Genomic DNA, 14,920 nt, shown 5'->3' on the forward strand with positions numbered 1-14,920 from the left:
TGAAATACTCTCATGTGCTAGGTGCCTTGAGTCCTTAACCCGAGACTTGACATATCCATTCTGAGCCTCTTTCTCTATGTCCCACTCCCTATCCACAATCAAAATGTTCTCACATAGCTTGAAAGCTCTGAAAAATTAATTCATACTTAGATGCTAATAATAGCAGTTTAGTAGTGTATTTGCATTCCAAGGAGTACCTGAATTTTAACTAGGAATTAAGTTTTATTTCAACTCAAATAAACACTGCTGGAAATTCCTGAGGCATCAACAATAGGTTAGAATGAAAAGATTAGAGTCTTCATACCCTGTAAATCATCCCACAAGGGTGGCTTGCTTACTCTGCCTATACCTAATACTGTTGCTGGGCTCAGTGATATGGATTAACATGTAGATTCCTCAGCAAACAGTTTAAAAAGATGGCAGAATTTAAAAAATCTTATGACCTCTCTAAAACTCAAGAGATTACTTTCCAGCCATTTCACTCTTTAGGGAGAAAAAAATTGCCTTGTCTCTTTTTCCCCCCAGATTTATTTGATTAGCCGACTTAACTACCCTTGAGCAACTATGAAGGGTGAGAAAACCTTAAAGAGAGAGTCTGGTTTCCTAACAGTACAATGAGATCTTTACTAATTATACTTAGTCAAATACCTCCCAAATAAACACATTAACAATACACAAGGTTAGGGGGCAGCTGGGTGGCTCAATGGATTGAGAGTCAGGTCCAGAGATGGGAGGTCCTGGGTTCAAGTCAGGCCTCAGACACTTCCTAGCTGTGTGACCCTGGGCAAGTCTCTTAACCCCCATTGCCTAGCCCTTACCACTCTTCTGCCTTAGAAGCAATACCCAGTATCGATTCTAAGAGGTAAGGTAAGAGTTTAAAAAAATACATGAACTTATAACAGACTTCTAAGGCATTTATAGCCAGAGTTCACTTAATTTAACAATTCAACAAACTTTATTAAGCACTTGTAATATGTAACCTCCACTTAAAGCCATCTGCAAAGTTTTTTTTTTCCTGGGCTGGAGGTGACCCTGCATTTTCTGAGTTATAAGATAGACCAAAAACTCTAGCAAGCCCTGCTATGCCAAAAAAAATAAAGGTTTTAAAAGTATGGGTATGGAAATGAATTTTGCATGTTATCTGAGCAAGAGACTTACATTCTAAAAAGCTCACCTTCAGAAAGTTCAAATTTAGGATCAGAAACTTGAGACTGAATCCCAACTCTACTATTTACTACCTGTGCAACCTTAGCATGTCAACCACTTCTTTAAAATCAAGTAATTTGAAAATTAGAACATCTGTAAAGTCCTTTCTAGCTCTAAAACCTATTGCCCTAAATATTTCATGCATATCACAGTAGTGAGCCACAAAAGAACTACTTCAATGAATACTTTCATCCTTATGATTACGCAATTCCTACATACCTTCTCATCCTTCATGATTCAAATATTTACACAAATCCCTCAGAAAGGATTTATCCAATGTATAGAAGACTTTTGGTTTGAGGCATTTCTCTTTTAATGTTTAATGGATATTGATGTGACATTTGGGCTGTCCCATTTATTATTATTGCTAATTTTTGCTATACCAGCCCATCCATTTCCTGCCACAGAAAGAAGTTCAAAGTTATAAATGACCTCAGAGGTCATTTAGCCCAAAACACAGTATTCTTTCATACAAGAATCCATTTATGTAACTGTCCCATGGGTTTCTGTAGCAGCAAGCCACCTGAGATCATTAAAAGTACTGCAATTTCCCAAATGCCATACAACCTGGTCCCTCACTCTTATTCAAATATGAAATCAGTCTGTCACTGATTAAATATGCTTTTATTTGATTACTGACATAGCAACTGATGTTGTTACTCAGCAGAGAATTCATCAAAGTTATTTCCATAAAAAGAGATGGAAATATATACCTGCCATATAATCTTGCAAATAGGATTTTATCTTTTGTGTAGATGAGCCTTAATTTCTAGAGGCTAGCTTTCATGGCTCCATTTGGTTCTACCAAGCTAAATGCTTTTTAAAACTCTTTTTAAACTCTTTAAAAAAAAAGATTCAGCATGACCTTTTATTCACCTGACCCTATCAGTTATATATGACTGTGGAGATGACATTTATTTGTTGTATCCCTTTCTAGTTTCATATAAAAAACTGCCTGAGTTCTTGCCAACCTCTCTGCAAGTTTGTTTTGCCTCTTCACCTGCTTTTTATCATTTTGGTATACAATTTTCTATAATGATCTTACACTTTAAACCAATGCTGCCTTTGTTTGCCATGTCTTTACATCTAGTGAAATGAAGTCTTTTTGGAGCTAAGACAATTTCTGGGCTCTCAACTTTATCATTATGGTGAATATCAGTTAAACTCATATAAGAGTTTGAATCAATGTATTTATGTTTTCTTTTTTTCAGCTGCCAGTTTTAAATGGTTGAGTTAGAGCTATTGTAATAGTCACGTACCATATATGCTTCTAATGTTTATGCTTTCTTCCAATATTGATTTCAACTTTTTCTCTAACCAGTTGATGATCAGACTGCATAATGAGAGTTGATTCCAAAATGACTTGTGTTGGTAACTGTTCTGCCAGTTAAAAGTCAAGATAGCAATAAGGAGTGGACTTATGCTTTTGTTAGTATGAAAGAACCTCTTGGGTAAGGAAATTTACTCTACCAAGAGGTCAGGACCTTTTCTTAAACTTAAGAGTTTTAGAGAATTGCAAAACTGAAAGGTTGGAAGGGAGTCTGGGGGTCTTAAACATTGGTCTTCCTCATAGGAAGGCTGGCTCTCTCATTAATACTATTACAAAATAATCAAGTAAAAAGGTTTTGTACAAATAAAACCAATTCAGCTAAAATTAGAACAGAATCAAGAATCTAAGGAAAATATCTTTACAGTAAGTTTCTGTTTTAAAGATCTCATTTCTAAGATATTTAAGAAACTATAAAATTACAAGAGCTACTCCCTAATTGATAAATGTTCAAAAGATATGAATAAGCAGTTTTCAGAGGTAGAAATCTACGCCATAGACATAAAAAAATGCTCTAAATCACTAATAAATAGAGAAATGCAAATTAAAGCAACTCTGAAATACAGTCTTTTTTACTCATCAGATTGACTAAACTGGCAAAAAATGGAAAATTACAAATGCCAGAGGAGCTATGGGAAAACAGGTACTTTAATGTACTACGGGTTGGACTGTAAGCTGGTCCAATTTTGGAAAGCAACTTAGAATTATGCCAAAAAATCTATTGAACAAATCTATTACCCATTTGAACCAGCAATACTGCCACTTGATCTATATCTTAAAAAGATTGAGGTGGAAAAATGTACAAAAATTTTCATAGTACCTCTTCTTAGGATGGCAAAAAATTGGAAATTGAGGGGATGCTTATCAAATAAAGAATTGCTGAACAAATTATGTTATATGAATGTGATGAAATGTTATGATATAAGAAATGATGGAAATGTTTTTTTTAAATCTAGGAAGACTTATATGAGCTGATGCAAAGTGAAGTGAGCAGAAATAGAACAATTTATACAATAATAGAAATATTGTAAATAATCAACTCTAAGATTTAGCAACTCTGATCAACACAATGAACAACCACCATTCCAAAAGATTTATGGTAAAACACACTATCCACCTCCAGACAAAGAACCGGGGGACTCACAGTGCAGAAAGATGAATATTTTCTTCTTTCTTTCTTTCTTTTTTTTTTAAAGATGTGGATAATGCAGGAATTTGTTTTGTTTGACTAGGGGTTTTGTTTTTCTTGCTTTCTCAATGGATGGGGGCGGGGAGGAAGAAAATTCAGACTTTAAAATAAAATTAAAATGAAATTTTTAAAAAGACAGTCAAGTAGATTTTGTGAAAGTATTCATGCTTTAGGCTTCTAGGTTAATCAAGCCCTCAGTCTGTCTATTTCTTGAATATGAATCATATTTCCTAACTATATTTCTGATATTTTCCCCATTGTTTGCTTTTACAATAAAATCACAAACTATATGATGACTTAATTTAGATCTTGTCCAATTCTTCATAGAACTTAGATGAGGTACTCATCAGGTTACTAAGTGTTCAAATCTTGCTTTGAACACTTATTTGCTCTTTGACCATGGAAAACTCACTTAATCTCTCTCAGCCTTAGTTTGTCAATCTATAAAGAGATAATAATAGCACCTATATCACAGGGCTATTATAGGGATTAAATGAGATAATATACTTAAAGTGTCTTGTAAATGTTAAAGAAATATATATGTATATATGTATGTGTGTATATGTATGTATATATAAGTGTGTATATGTGTGTATACATGATTCATTGGGGAGACTTGACATGTTAATTTTCTAGAAAACCCAAGTGAGGAGATTTAACAAGCTAGTCTCCCAAAGAATCAGAGGGAAGTATTGTGTGAAGGAAATTTACCCTCCCCCCCTTTCTTGGATCATAGGGGTCATATCTCCTGTCTACCTGTATAGCTGGTGTGAGCCTGAATTTAATCCTGAGGTGAGGACAGGAGAAAGGGAGCCAGGAGGTTATAAAAAGGGCTAACCAGGAAGTTCATGCTCTGTCTCTGGTGTTCTGCCTACAAATTTCCCTGCCACAGTCTGCTGGAGGAGCCATGTGGAAAAGTTAGATTAGGGCCCCTTTTCTCTTTCTCTTCTTCTAACTATCCAAATCTCATAAATTTTACTAGAATCAAAGGACAAACTTATTTTAGTAGGAACACATATATACATACATGCTGAATATTATCCATTTTTTTTACTTCATCATCTTTAAGAAATAATTACTGAATTTGAAAGTTGGAAGGGATCTTAGGTACCATTTGTTTTAATCCATATACAGAAGAAATCCCTACTACAACATATTTGACAAGTACTTGTTGAACCTATACTTGAATACCTACAAGGTGGGGGAAATTCATCACATCCACATGCACACATACACTTTTTGAGAGAACCATTCCACTTTGTGACAGTTCTAATTGTCAGAAGTTTATCCTAATGTCATCTAAAATGGCCTCTTTGAAATATCCATTCATTGCTCCTGGCTCAGACCTCTGGGGACAAATAGAATAAAACCAATGCTTCTTCCATATGAAAGTCTTTTCAAATACTTGAATACAGGTATCAAAATTCTTCTCCCCCCACCCCAATCTCTTCTACAAACTAAATCTCCTCAATTCAATCAATCCTCATATTACAGGGACTGAAGGCTTTCCTCTAGGAATTCTCCAACTAATCAATTCACTTCTCACTATGATGCCCCAAATTGAGCGCATTACTATGGATGAGGTTTAAGAACAGTAGAGTACAATGGGACCATCACATCTCCCTCTTCCTGGAAGCTATATTCCTCTTAGAGCAGTCCAAGATGGCATTAATTCTTTGGGTTGTTGCTTCACTTTGTTTCACATTGAGCTCATAGGTCACTAAAATTTCTAGATTTTTTTAATAAGAACTACTAGTGATGTTCCCTCATCTTGAACTTAAGCTCATTATTTTGTAACCAAATATAATGTATTAAATTTCATCTTGATTTCGGGCCAGTGTTCTAGCCTAAAAAGATTCTTACTCTGTCTTCCAATGTATTATCAATCTCTCTCTGCTTTTTTGTCTTCTGCAAATCTGATGAGCATGCTATCTATACTTTAATTCAACTCATTGATAAAACTATTAAAATAGCATAGGATCAAAGAAAGATCCTAGGAGTACCACATTAGAGAGTTCATGCCACAATGACACTGAATCTTTAATAAACTCCTCTTTGAGAAATGACTAGGGAATTGGGAAGGTGGATACAGGGATAAATTTATACAATGCACAAACAGAAGAAAACATTAAATCAATTTTTTAGAAAGTCAATTATTCTGATCCAGCCATACAATCAGTTTTGAATCTGTCCCTTCACTTTATCCATAAGAATAGTATGAGATACTATCAAAAATTTGGTTAAAATTTAGGTAAATATATCCTGAGCAGCATTTCCTTCATTTTAATAATTAATTTAATTATTTTAATAATTTTTAATAATTTTTTAATAATTTTGTCAAAAAGAGAAAGGTTTGTCTGACATGGTCTATTCTTTTTTTTCTAAGCTTACCCTCCATCTTAGGATCAATACTATGTATTGGTTCTAAGGCAGAAGTCTGGTAAAGGCTAAGCAATGGGGGTTATAGGACACTCCCAGAGTCACACAGCTAGAAAGTGTCTAAGACCAAATTTGAATACAGAACTTCCACTTCCAGGTCTGGCTTTCTATCCACTGAACTACCTAGCTTCCCTGGGACATGACCTATTCTTGATGAAACCAAGATGTTTCTTTGAAATCACTGCTTTCCTATATAGATGTTTACTAGTTATCTCATGGCAGAATTTTCCCAGGAATTAAAATAAAGTTCACGGGACTATTTTCCCTTTCTCATGGTCATTCAAATATTACTGATAGTGATTTTTAAGAATCCAGTGATGTAGTTCACCAAGGCCAGATGACTTAAACTCTTTTTCCTCATTTTAAGTATCATATCAGTTTCCAAGTGGTCATTTTTGTACTGTCATTTCCTAGGTAAAATTCCTAGTGTTCAGTGTCCCAATTTCAGTTGTCTTTTAGTTATCAATATATCTTTATAGTCTGCTTATTATGATTTTGAGCACTGAAAGATAAGATGAACAAATGTTTCATAAAATGTTGGATTTTTTGCACTTGAACCCTGAATAAACATCTGAGGCTGGATTTGAACTCAGGGAGATGTCATACAAATATAATTGGGTATTACACAACACTAACTAAGTCAATGTAATGAAATATTATGCAGTAATAGATACTGTTGAAGGTCACTCTCAAGGGACACAGCCATATCTGCAATCATTAGCTCAGTTACTAAATCAATAATTAACAAGGGTTTATTAAAGTATCTGATATGCACCAGGCACTATACTGGCACTAAAAAATAAAAAAAATTAATCAGGTCCTGCCTCCATGGAGCTTACATTCTATTTAGGGAGATAGGTACATTAATAAGTATATGCAAAATATGTACAAAATAAATATAGGATGATTTTGAAAAGGAGCTGGAAAGAGAAAGGTTTTTGTAGAACTCACTTATATAAAACATACATTTGTCACCAACTATTTAGAAAACTATCTTTTAAGAGATATCCTCTTAAGTCAAAAGAGAATATAGAGATCATATAGTCCCATCCACTCATTTATCTATTCTCCTCAAAAACCTAACTCCTGCTGGATGTTTCTGGAATTGTTGCAGATACAGTGATTAAATCAAAATTTACTGTGTTCAACCCTGTATTATCATATTACCCTCTTAACATTTTTAAATCCTTAATTTTCCCACCACATTTTACTATTCCACCAAAAGCAAAGATTTGTAATACTCAAACTTACTCTACATGCTTTGAACCAAGAAGATATAAGATCTACTCTATGGGCTCTAAATCCCTATCTCAATTTGGAACAAAATCCTTATGTAAAACTCTGTTCCTGGGCAGCCTGATCCCAGACCCTGAATCCAGATGTGCCTATATGTGATAAACCTACACTCTAATAGTATTATATCTAATAAAAGTTCTGCTCCCTGGACTACATTTTCTGTGAGTTAGCAGCACGATATAGTGGAAAGAATGTTGTATTTCAAAGAACCTGGATTTAAATCATGACACTGACACTTATTGTGTGACTTTAAGCAAGAAAAGTGGCGTCTCTGATTCTTGATTTCCTCAGATAAAATAAGGAGGTGTCTTCCAGTAATAAATCTATTATAATTCTTCTCATTATTTTTTTTTATTTATTGTGGTACCATTATTATTGTTTATTATCTAAATAAAATATATTCAAAGTTTATACCTCCCTCCACTGGGTATCTACATAATCATAACCACCATGGGATTGTATTTATTTTCATAAAATCCACAATTTAAAATTTTGTTTGAGAAAAACTTCAGGGTAAGAAGCTTGCTAACTCCTTGAACCTAGAAAATTAACTATTTGGAGAAAGATGCCTGCAGAAACCTACACTGCATCAGAAGATCCAGAATGAATTTAGGGTACAATTGATTGAAATGAAGGGGGTTGAACAGTTATTTTGAATGTATACTCTTATGCCAAAGGGGACTGCCCCCAATTGGCTTTTTGTCAATACATCTAGCAAACATTGGTTTTGCTTTCTCTCTCTTCTATTTCCCTCTTATATCTAACTATTATAGTTTCCTCTCAGAAGGTACAATATTTTATGCTTCTATAGTTAGAAGATTTTTAGGAGTATAAGATGATTATGTCAAATGATCCACTGGGGAGACTTCCAAAGGATCATAGGGGGATTGTGAAGATGGGATTAACTCTCCCCTCATTCACTTTTAGAGTTAATCACCAGAAGTGTATACACTCCACTTAACCTTAAGTATGGGGAGGTCTGTGACCCACATGTGCTATGGAAGGTGACAAATCAAAACCCACTGACTGTCTCCTGGGCAGTCCTAAGCAACACTAAAGCTGCAATTGGTAGTGGAATGAAGGCAAAGAAAGTGACAAAAGGAATGGTCTTTAAAAAGGGGGAAAACTTCCTGTGAGAGTTCTTTTGCCTTCAAACTTGGTCTTGGAGCTCCAGGTTGGGATCTTGGACTGCTCTTGGATTTTCCTCTAGGACTACCACGTGGGTGAGTGAAAAGGCTGACTCCTTTTCCTGGTTTTTCTGGAGGTACTAGCCTCTGGAGAGGCCCCTCATTGTGGAGGAGGCCTAGTGGCTAAAACCCTTGGTTAATTTATCTCTGTGACTCTTTGATGGGGCCTCTGAAGCCCTGCCTGGTTCAGGCTGGACTAATTATCTACTTTCTCTCTCTAATTTCCTTACTTTCACTCTTTCTCCTTTTGTAAATAAACTATCATAAAAAGTCATCCTGACTTAAGTAATATATTTTCAGTGATCACATTTTTATACATTTAGTACAGCCTTTAATTTTTAACACTTACAGGATGATAAATATTACTAAAGAGGAATTTACCACTCAAAGTAACCAAGCAATTTTGTTCCAAAAGTGCTCACCAACAGGGAAAATTTATACAAGGAGAGTTTATTACACAATGAAAAGATTCTTTAAAAAACAAACAAACAAAGGCACTATCCTGGAGATATAATTGCTTTGATGCTATTAATGTTTTACTTGCTTCTTCATCTTCACTGTTTAAATTTAATACAAAGAAACCAAATATCATTTTTCAGAAAAGTATAAAAAAAAAAGTTAAACTCATTCTGAATGTTATTGTTGTCTTTCCCTAAGAAAAAGGTTTTATACATGCTCTTTCCTGCAAAGAAGTTTGTGGTCCATGTTGAGGAGAGAATTTAGTCTAGAAATGTTCACCTTTGCAGTAGAACCAGCACTCTTTTATTTAATTCAGTCATTCAAATTACAGATATTTTAAGTAAATTTCCACAATTTTTATTGAGTTAGGATCACAATGAAAAAGTTTAACAATACTGATTTAGTACAAAGTTCAAAAGAAAAAATTATATGGCTATATTTTGATCACATTTTAATGAAAATTAAGATATTAATAAATTGTACAATTTATACCATTTCTTCAAATTAATTCCAAGGACAACTTCAGATCTTTTTTTAATGCCTGAAACATAGAAAATCACTTTGTTATTTCACTTTTTTTTAATTTTGATTTTTAAGTCAATATTCAAAAGATATGAAATCTAACCATTAAAATGAGTTTATCAAAATGAAAAAATCAGGAAAAATACCTAATTACTATTGTTTACATAAACTATAAAACTATAATTTCTACACTGCTATTTTTCCCTCAGTAAAGTGATGTACCAGATCCTGAGGGAAATTATGTATCTACTTCCAAATTCAAAATGCATGTTAAAATTCATTGTATTTCACTTGGCAACTACTAATATTAAGAGGAAATTTTATTAAAGATTAATTTCCTGCTATTAGAGAATATCACTTTACAAAGAGCCTTTTGTTGTTGTTGTCTTGGAAAAAGAAAATATAAAATAAAAGCAGGCTGTTTACACACACATGAGACGAAAGAGTAAGAAGTTAGCCAATCCCTCCTCCACCCCGGCCCAGTTTACTTCTCACTTTCCTTACTTTGAGAATAACAGTGCTAAATATAGAAGACACCTAGTTTTTCCCTGAATCAAAGCGTTTTATGCCTGAAACTAAAATCTTAAAAAAAAAAAGTCTAATGAAAATATAACCCTTGTGGACCCAAAAACATAAAACACAGGAGTCCCAAATTCACAGTTTTTATCCTACATAACAATGAAGTTTTTGAAAGAAGAAATGTTAGGAGATTAAGATTACAATTGACACTGTAGATCACTGGAGTGACTATTTTTTTTTTTGTAAACAGAAATGGAAAGGAGCATTTGAAAACTTTAAAAAGATAGGAATGGCTGGGACCCAGAATATGACTTAAACTGAAAGGCCCACATAATTTACCTCTATTCCAGAATGAAAAAGTTAATAAGGGAAAAAGGGTTACGGAAACCAATCTATTATATGTATGTATCCTATTGCATGCATATGAAAACACAGTAACTGATGTGAATAAAGCTTTCAACTTCCCTTACTTGTACTGAATAATCTAATAGATGTCCAGAAAAGGCAAAAGCTTTTAAAGTTTTAGCAGCTGCTATAGCTTCTTAGCTTCAGGGTTTTTTTGTTGTTTTTTTCCCCCCTCTCCAGTGTGACTCTCTGGACCATTCTTTTTTCACAAAAGGGAATGCCTCGTCAAGACACTCATTGACGATCATCCTATCAGTGCAAGTAGCAAATCCAACCATATAATTCATGTTAAAGTGAAAAGTAAAAACCTCCATCAGGTAGTGGCATCTATATCTAAGAAAAGACATCAGCCATGATCAAATTTTCACATGTATTACAACCTCTGTTAACTAAAGTTTGGTCGGAACTTACCTAAAGCCTATTTCAGAATATAAAACCTATGATCGTTTTAAGAAACTGACTAGGAGGAAAGAATATTCTTTGGGAAATATAGTACTAAACTTGAGAACACAGAAAACCCTATATAAAAGTGCTAAACAATGTAAAATAATATCTCATATTCCAAATATAATATTTATCAAGGAAAATATATTTAATAGTTCTCTGATTTTTTTAACCTTATTAAAGGCTCTGACTACAGTGGATACTTAATAAAGTCTATAAATAAGTAATAGTACTCTTTATTTTTTTGCTTGTCTAGGCTGACAAAAAATATAATCTGCTAATGAAGATACTATTGTGCTTTGATATAGTTATATGTATGTAAAACTACATACATAGTTATATATATTATGTATAATACATACACATTTTATATACATATAGAGAAATCTAATAAATAATATAAATCAGGTCATATTTTATACAAAATGGAAAAGATTGTTCTTAAAGAAATTCATCATTTTTATAAAGCAACATAATAATACTATATAGGGATAACTATTATGTATCAGTGATGAAAGTTTGGATGTTTCTTTGGCAGATTTCTTAAAGTGTATAATATCTAGAAGAATTTAAGTTTCTGTTTGTTTTCTTTAATATATAAACAACAGAAAAAACACCCCACCTTGCAAATATCCAGCAACTTCCCATTCCTTTGATGATCTCTATATCTCTCTAAAGTAAGACTATAACACTTGAATCAACTTTTCCCCCCAAAAAAATTACAAAGTGAACAGCTATAAAATATACTTTTCTTCCCCCCAAAACAATAAAAATAAATTCACTGCTTACAGAATGATCCTTTTTTAAGTAGGAGATTATCTAATCCAACCCTCTTGTTTTACAGTTGAAAATCTAAGAGTTAGGCATGTGGAGTCATTTGACCAACACTATGAAATAAACTTTCCCTCCCAAAAAAAAAACAATAAAAATCAATTCACTTAATTTACAGAACTATCCTTTTTTAAGTAGGAGATTACCGAGTACAACTTGTCGTTTTACAGCTGAAAATCTAAAAGGCAGGGAAGTGGAGTCACTTGTCCAAGATCACTGGTCCATAGTGGCAGGATCTTGAACCCACCTTTTCTGATTCCTAGACCAGTTCCCTTTCCATTGAACAAAATTCAAGTTATATTTTTGTTCTGTATTTATTTTAGACACAGTCTTCTGGAACCCTTGAATATAAAATCCTCCTAGGAGAGTTGTCTTAAGCAGCAGATTAAGAAATGAGTTCGAAAAAAGGGTTCCGTTCACCAACACCAGTTAAGAGTTGGGTATCCTGCTGAGAGAAAAGAAACTACTGCCTCTCTCTCTCACTACCTCTTCCCTTCAATCCCCCTGGAGCTAAGCTCCAGCTACAGAAGCAGCTTAATTCGGGGAGGAGAAAGGGAATCCAACGTGCCCCTTTAGGAAGAGGCAATGCAGCTCAGTGGAAAGCAATCCGGACTTACAGGGGCCCCGGGTGAGAATTCTGATGCTGCCACTTAATCGTGGGACTTTAGACTAAGCCATAAAACAAGCTGGTGCAGAGCGAAGGGATGGGCAGGATTACATCCCGGACCGCTTCCGAGCAACCCCCGCCTTCCCCAAGAGGACCCAGCCAAAAGAAGGACGGGACGGAGGGTTTCCTGAGCCCAGGTCCCGAGCTAGGTCCCGGGGCTCCACTCCGGAGGGATGCTCAGGATGCCCCTACACACCAGGTGGCCGGCGGGGGCGGGGCGCGCCTGCAGCCCCGCCCCGGCCGGACCGGGTCCGAGGCAGGGGCAGGGGCGGGGGCGGGGCCGGCTCTCACCCTTGTCGCAGGCCAGCAGGAAGAGTTTCTCGTCCAACGTGGTGTCCTCCTTCACCTCCCGTACGTCCTTCAGTGCCAGGAGCCTGGTTGGGGAGGAGGACGCCGAAGAGCCCGAGAGGTCCGAGCTCTGGTACAGAGCCGCCATGATGGCGGCCCATGAAGGGGGGGCGCCAGGGGGTGGGGAAGGGGACGGGGACCGGGACGAAGACGGGGACGGAGATGGGGAGGGGGACGGGGACGGAGTGGGGGCTTCCTCCGACCCCGGCCCCGACCCCCACTCCGCCCCGTGGCTGGGAAGAAGCTGCGAAGCTTCCACGGTCCCCTCGTGGCGCGGCCGCTCCGGAGCCACCGGCGTCAGCGCTCGAGCCGCTAGAGCTCCACTGACAGGCGACCGTCCCCCACAGGCGCCCGCCGGGGATGGCAGAGCGCATGCGCGGGCCGGGGCCGGGCGCCCCTCCCTCCCCATACCCATTTCTAACCCCATCCCCTCCCTCCGGGGCGGCCAGAGGGCGCGATGCTCGAGGGACTTTGCTGAGGGCTGGGGAGGAGGGTGGCACGCGACGCGGAGTGGTCCGGAGGGCGGGGCTCTGGGAAGGAGGGCAGGGAGTCCTCCAGCGGGGTGAGCTCTCTGGGGAGGACGGTCTGGGATAGGGAGCGCGAAACAGTGGGAAGATGGGGGGACAGGAGAGCAGAGAGAGCAGAGCGCGTAGCGGGGGTCGGGGAGGCAGAGAGCTGGCTCTGGGAGCTGGGGTGGGGGTGGGGGAGGCGGCGCGGAAGAGGGACGGGCTCCCAGGAGAGCGAGGACCGCAGGGATCGGGCGTCAGGGGAGGGAGGCCCGGGGAGCCCGTGAAAGATCTAGGAGACCGGAGCCGGTGCGGGGTGCTAAGAGAGGCGAGGGGCTGCGAAGGAATGGGAAAGAGGGCAGAGGGGAAGCGATGCAGGGGGAAATGGGAAAGGGGGCCGGGAGGAAAGGGGATCTGGGAGAGAAGCAGGGAGATGGGAAAGGAGGTAGAGAGATCTGGGAGAAGAGGGAAGGGGTAGGAAAAGGGGCTGGGGTAATCAGAGCACAGAGCAGGGGAGGGGGCTGGGAAAGGTGAGAGGAAGTGGGAAAGAACAAGATGCTCCAAAGGAGCAGAGGTATCAGGGCGAGGAGCAGCGGAGAGGGTAAGAAAGGAGCGCAAGGAGAAAGGGGGAGCAAGGGGACCAGAAGAGGGGATGGGAAAAGGGGCAGGGGAAATCAGGGCACGGAGTAGGGGAGGGGGGAGGGGGTGCCTGGGGCAGTCGCGAGGCCCTCGGGAGCTGGAAGCGGAGCGGTCTCGGTCAGGCCTCAGGTGCTGCTCTCCGACTTGCTCCTCACGTCATCCTCGGTCTCCCAGGAGCTGCGAGGCCGGACCCGACTTGCAGCTATGGTGGCCGAGGAGGGCACCTCGTATCTTCTCTATTGACGTTTAGAATGAGAAATCTCTCTCCCTTCTGGCGGGGCGGGGGAGAAGAGGGAGAGCCGGGAAGACCTGGGAAGACCTGGGTTCAAGTCCAGACCCTGACACCATTTGACTGATGACTCTAGGCCATACCCTTCATCTCCCTCTTGCCTTACATCTAAGCCACTGACCTGCCTGGATAGTCAAGAAATTCCTTCCTGAGAGTTCTCCAAATTTGTGCTTTGGAGCTGAAAAGAAGCAGAAAAAGAAAGGAGCATTTGAATCTCTTTGGAGATCATAAGTTAATAGCTTTAGCACCAGAAGGGACCATAGAAGCCATTGGGTCCACTTCCCCCATTTCACAGATCAGAAAGCCGAAGCCCAGAGTAGTTAAGTGACTTGCCTAAGATCATACAGCTGCTGTCTGAGGCCAGATAAGAATTTAGGTCTTTCTGATTACAAATCCAAGACACCCTCCATAGACATTTTCAAGATGACCTCTTCCAAGATTGTGGAGGTATTAAGTAACAGAACTAAGACTAGGATGAATTAAAAAGCCACTTTTAGATGTTTCCTATGTGCAAAGGCTTTATGAGCTAGGGATGCAATTTAAAAAATAAGGCAGACCCTGTTCCAAGAAACTCTTTATAATGGGAGAAATGAAAATACAGAACCAGCCTGGTGCTCTTCTCTGGGGTTTTTTTCCCCCTATCACTC

The 14,920-nt window shown here is 38.4% G+C and overlaps 1 protein-coding gene across 2 annotated transcripts in view; it reads right to left on the reverse strand.

Moving 5' to 3' along the window:
- TRPC1 (transient receptor potential cation channel subfamily C member 1) overlaps positions 1-14,362 on the reverse strand; it is a 75,472-nt gene extending 61,110 nt beyond the window's left edge. For both annotated transcript variants that reach the window (XM_056807855.1, XM_056807854.1), the window contains exon 1: positions 12,783-14,362. In XM_056807855.1, the coding sequence (XP_056663833.1) occupies positions 12,783-13,266 (484 nt within the window). In that variant the 5' untranslated portion in view covers positions 13,267-14,362. The remainder of the gene's footprint in view (positions 1-12,782) is intronic.
- Positions 14,363-14,920: the final 558 nt, after the last annotated feature.

This window comes from Monodelphis domestica, chromosome 8 (genome assembly GCF_027887165.1).
Source record: "Monodelphis domestica isolate mMonDom1 chromosome 8, mMonDom1.pri, whole genome shotgun sequence".
Classification (NCBI taxonomy): domain Eukaryota; kingdom Metazoa; phylum Chordata; class Mammalia; order Didelphimorphia; family Didelphidae; genus Monodelphis; species Monodelphis domestica.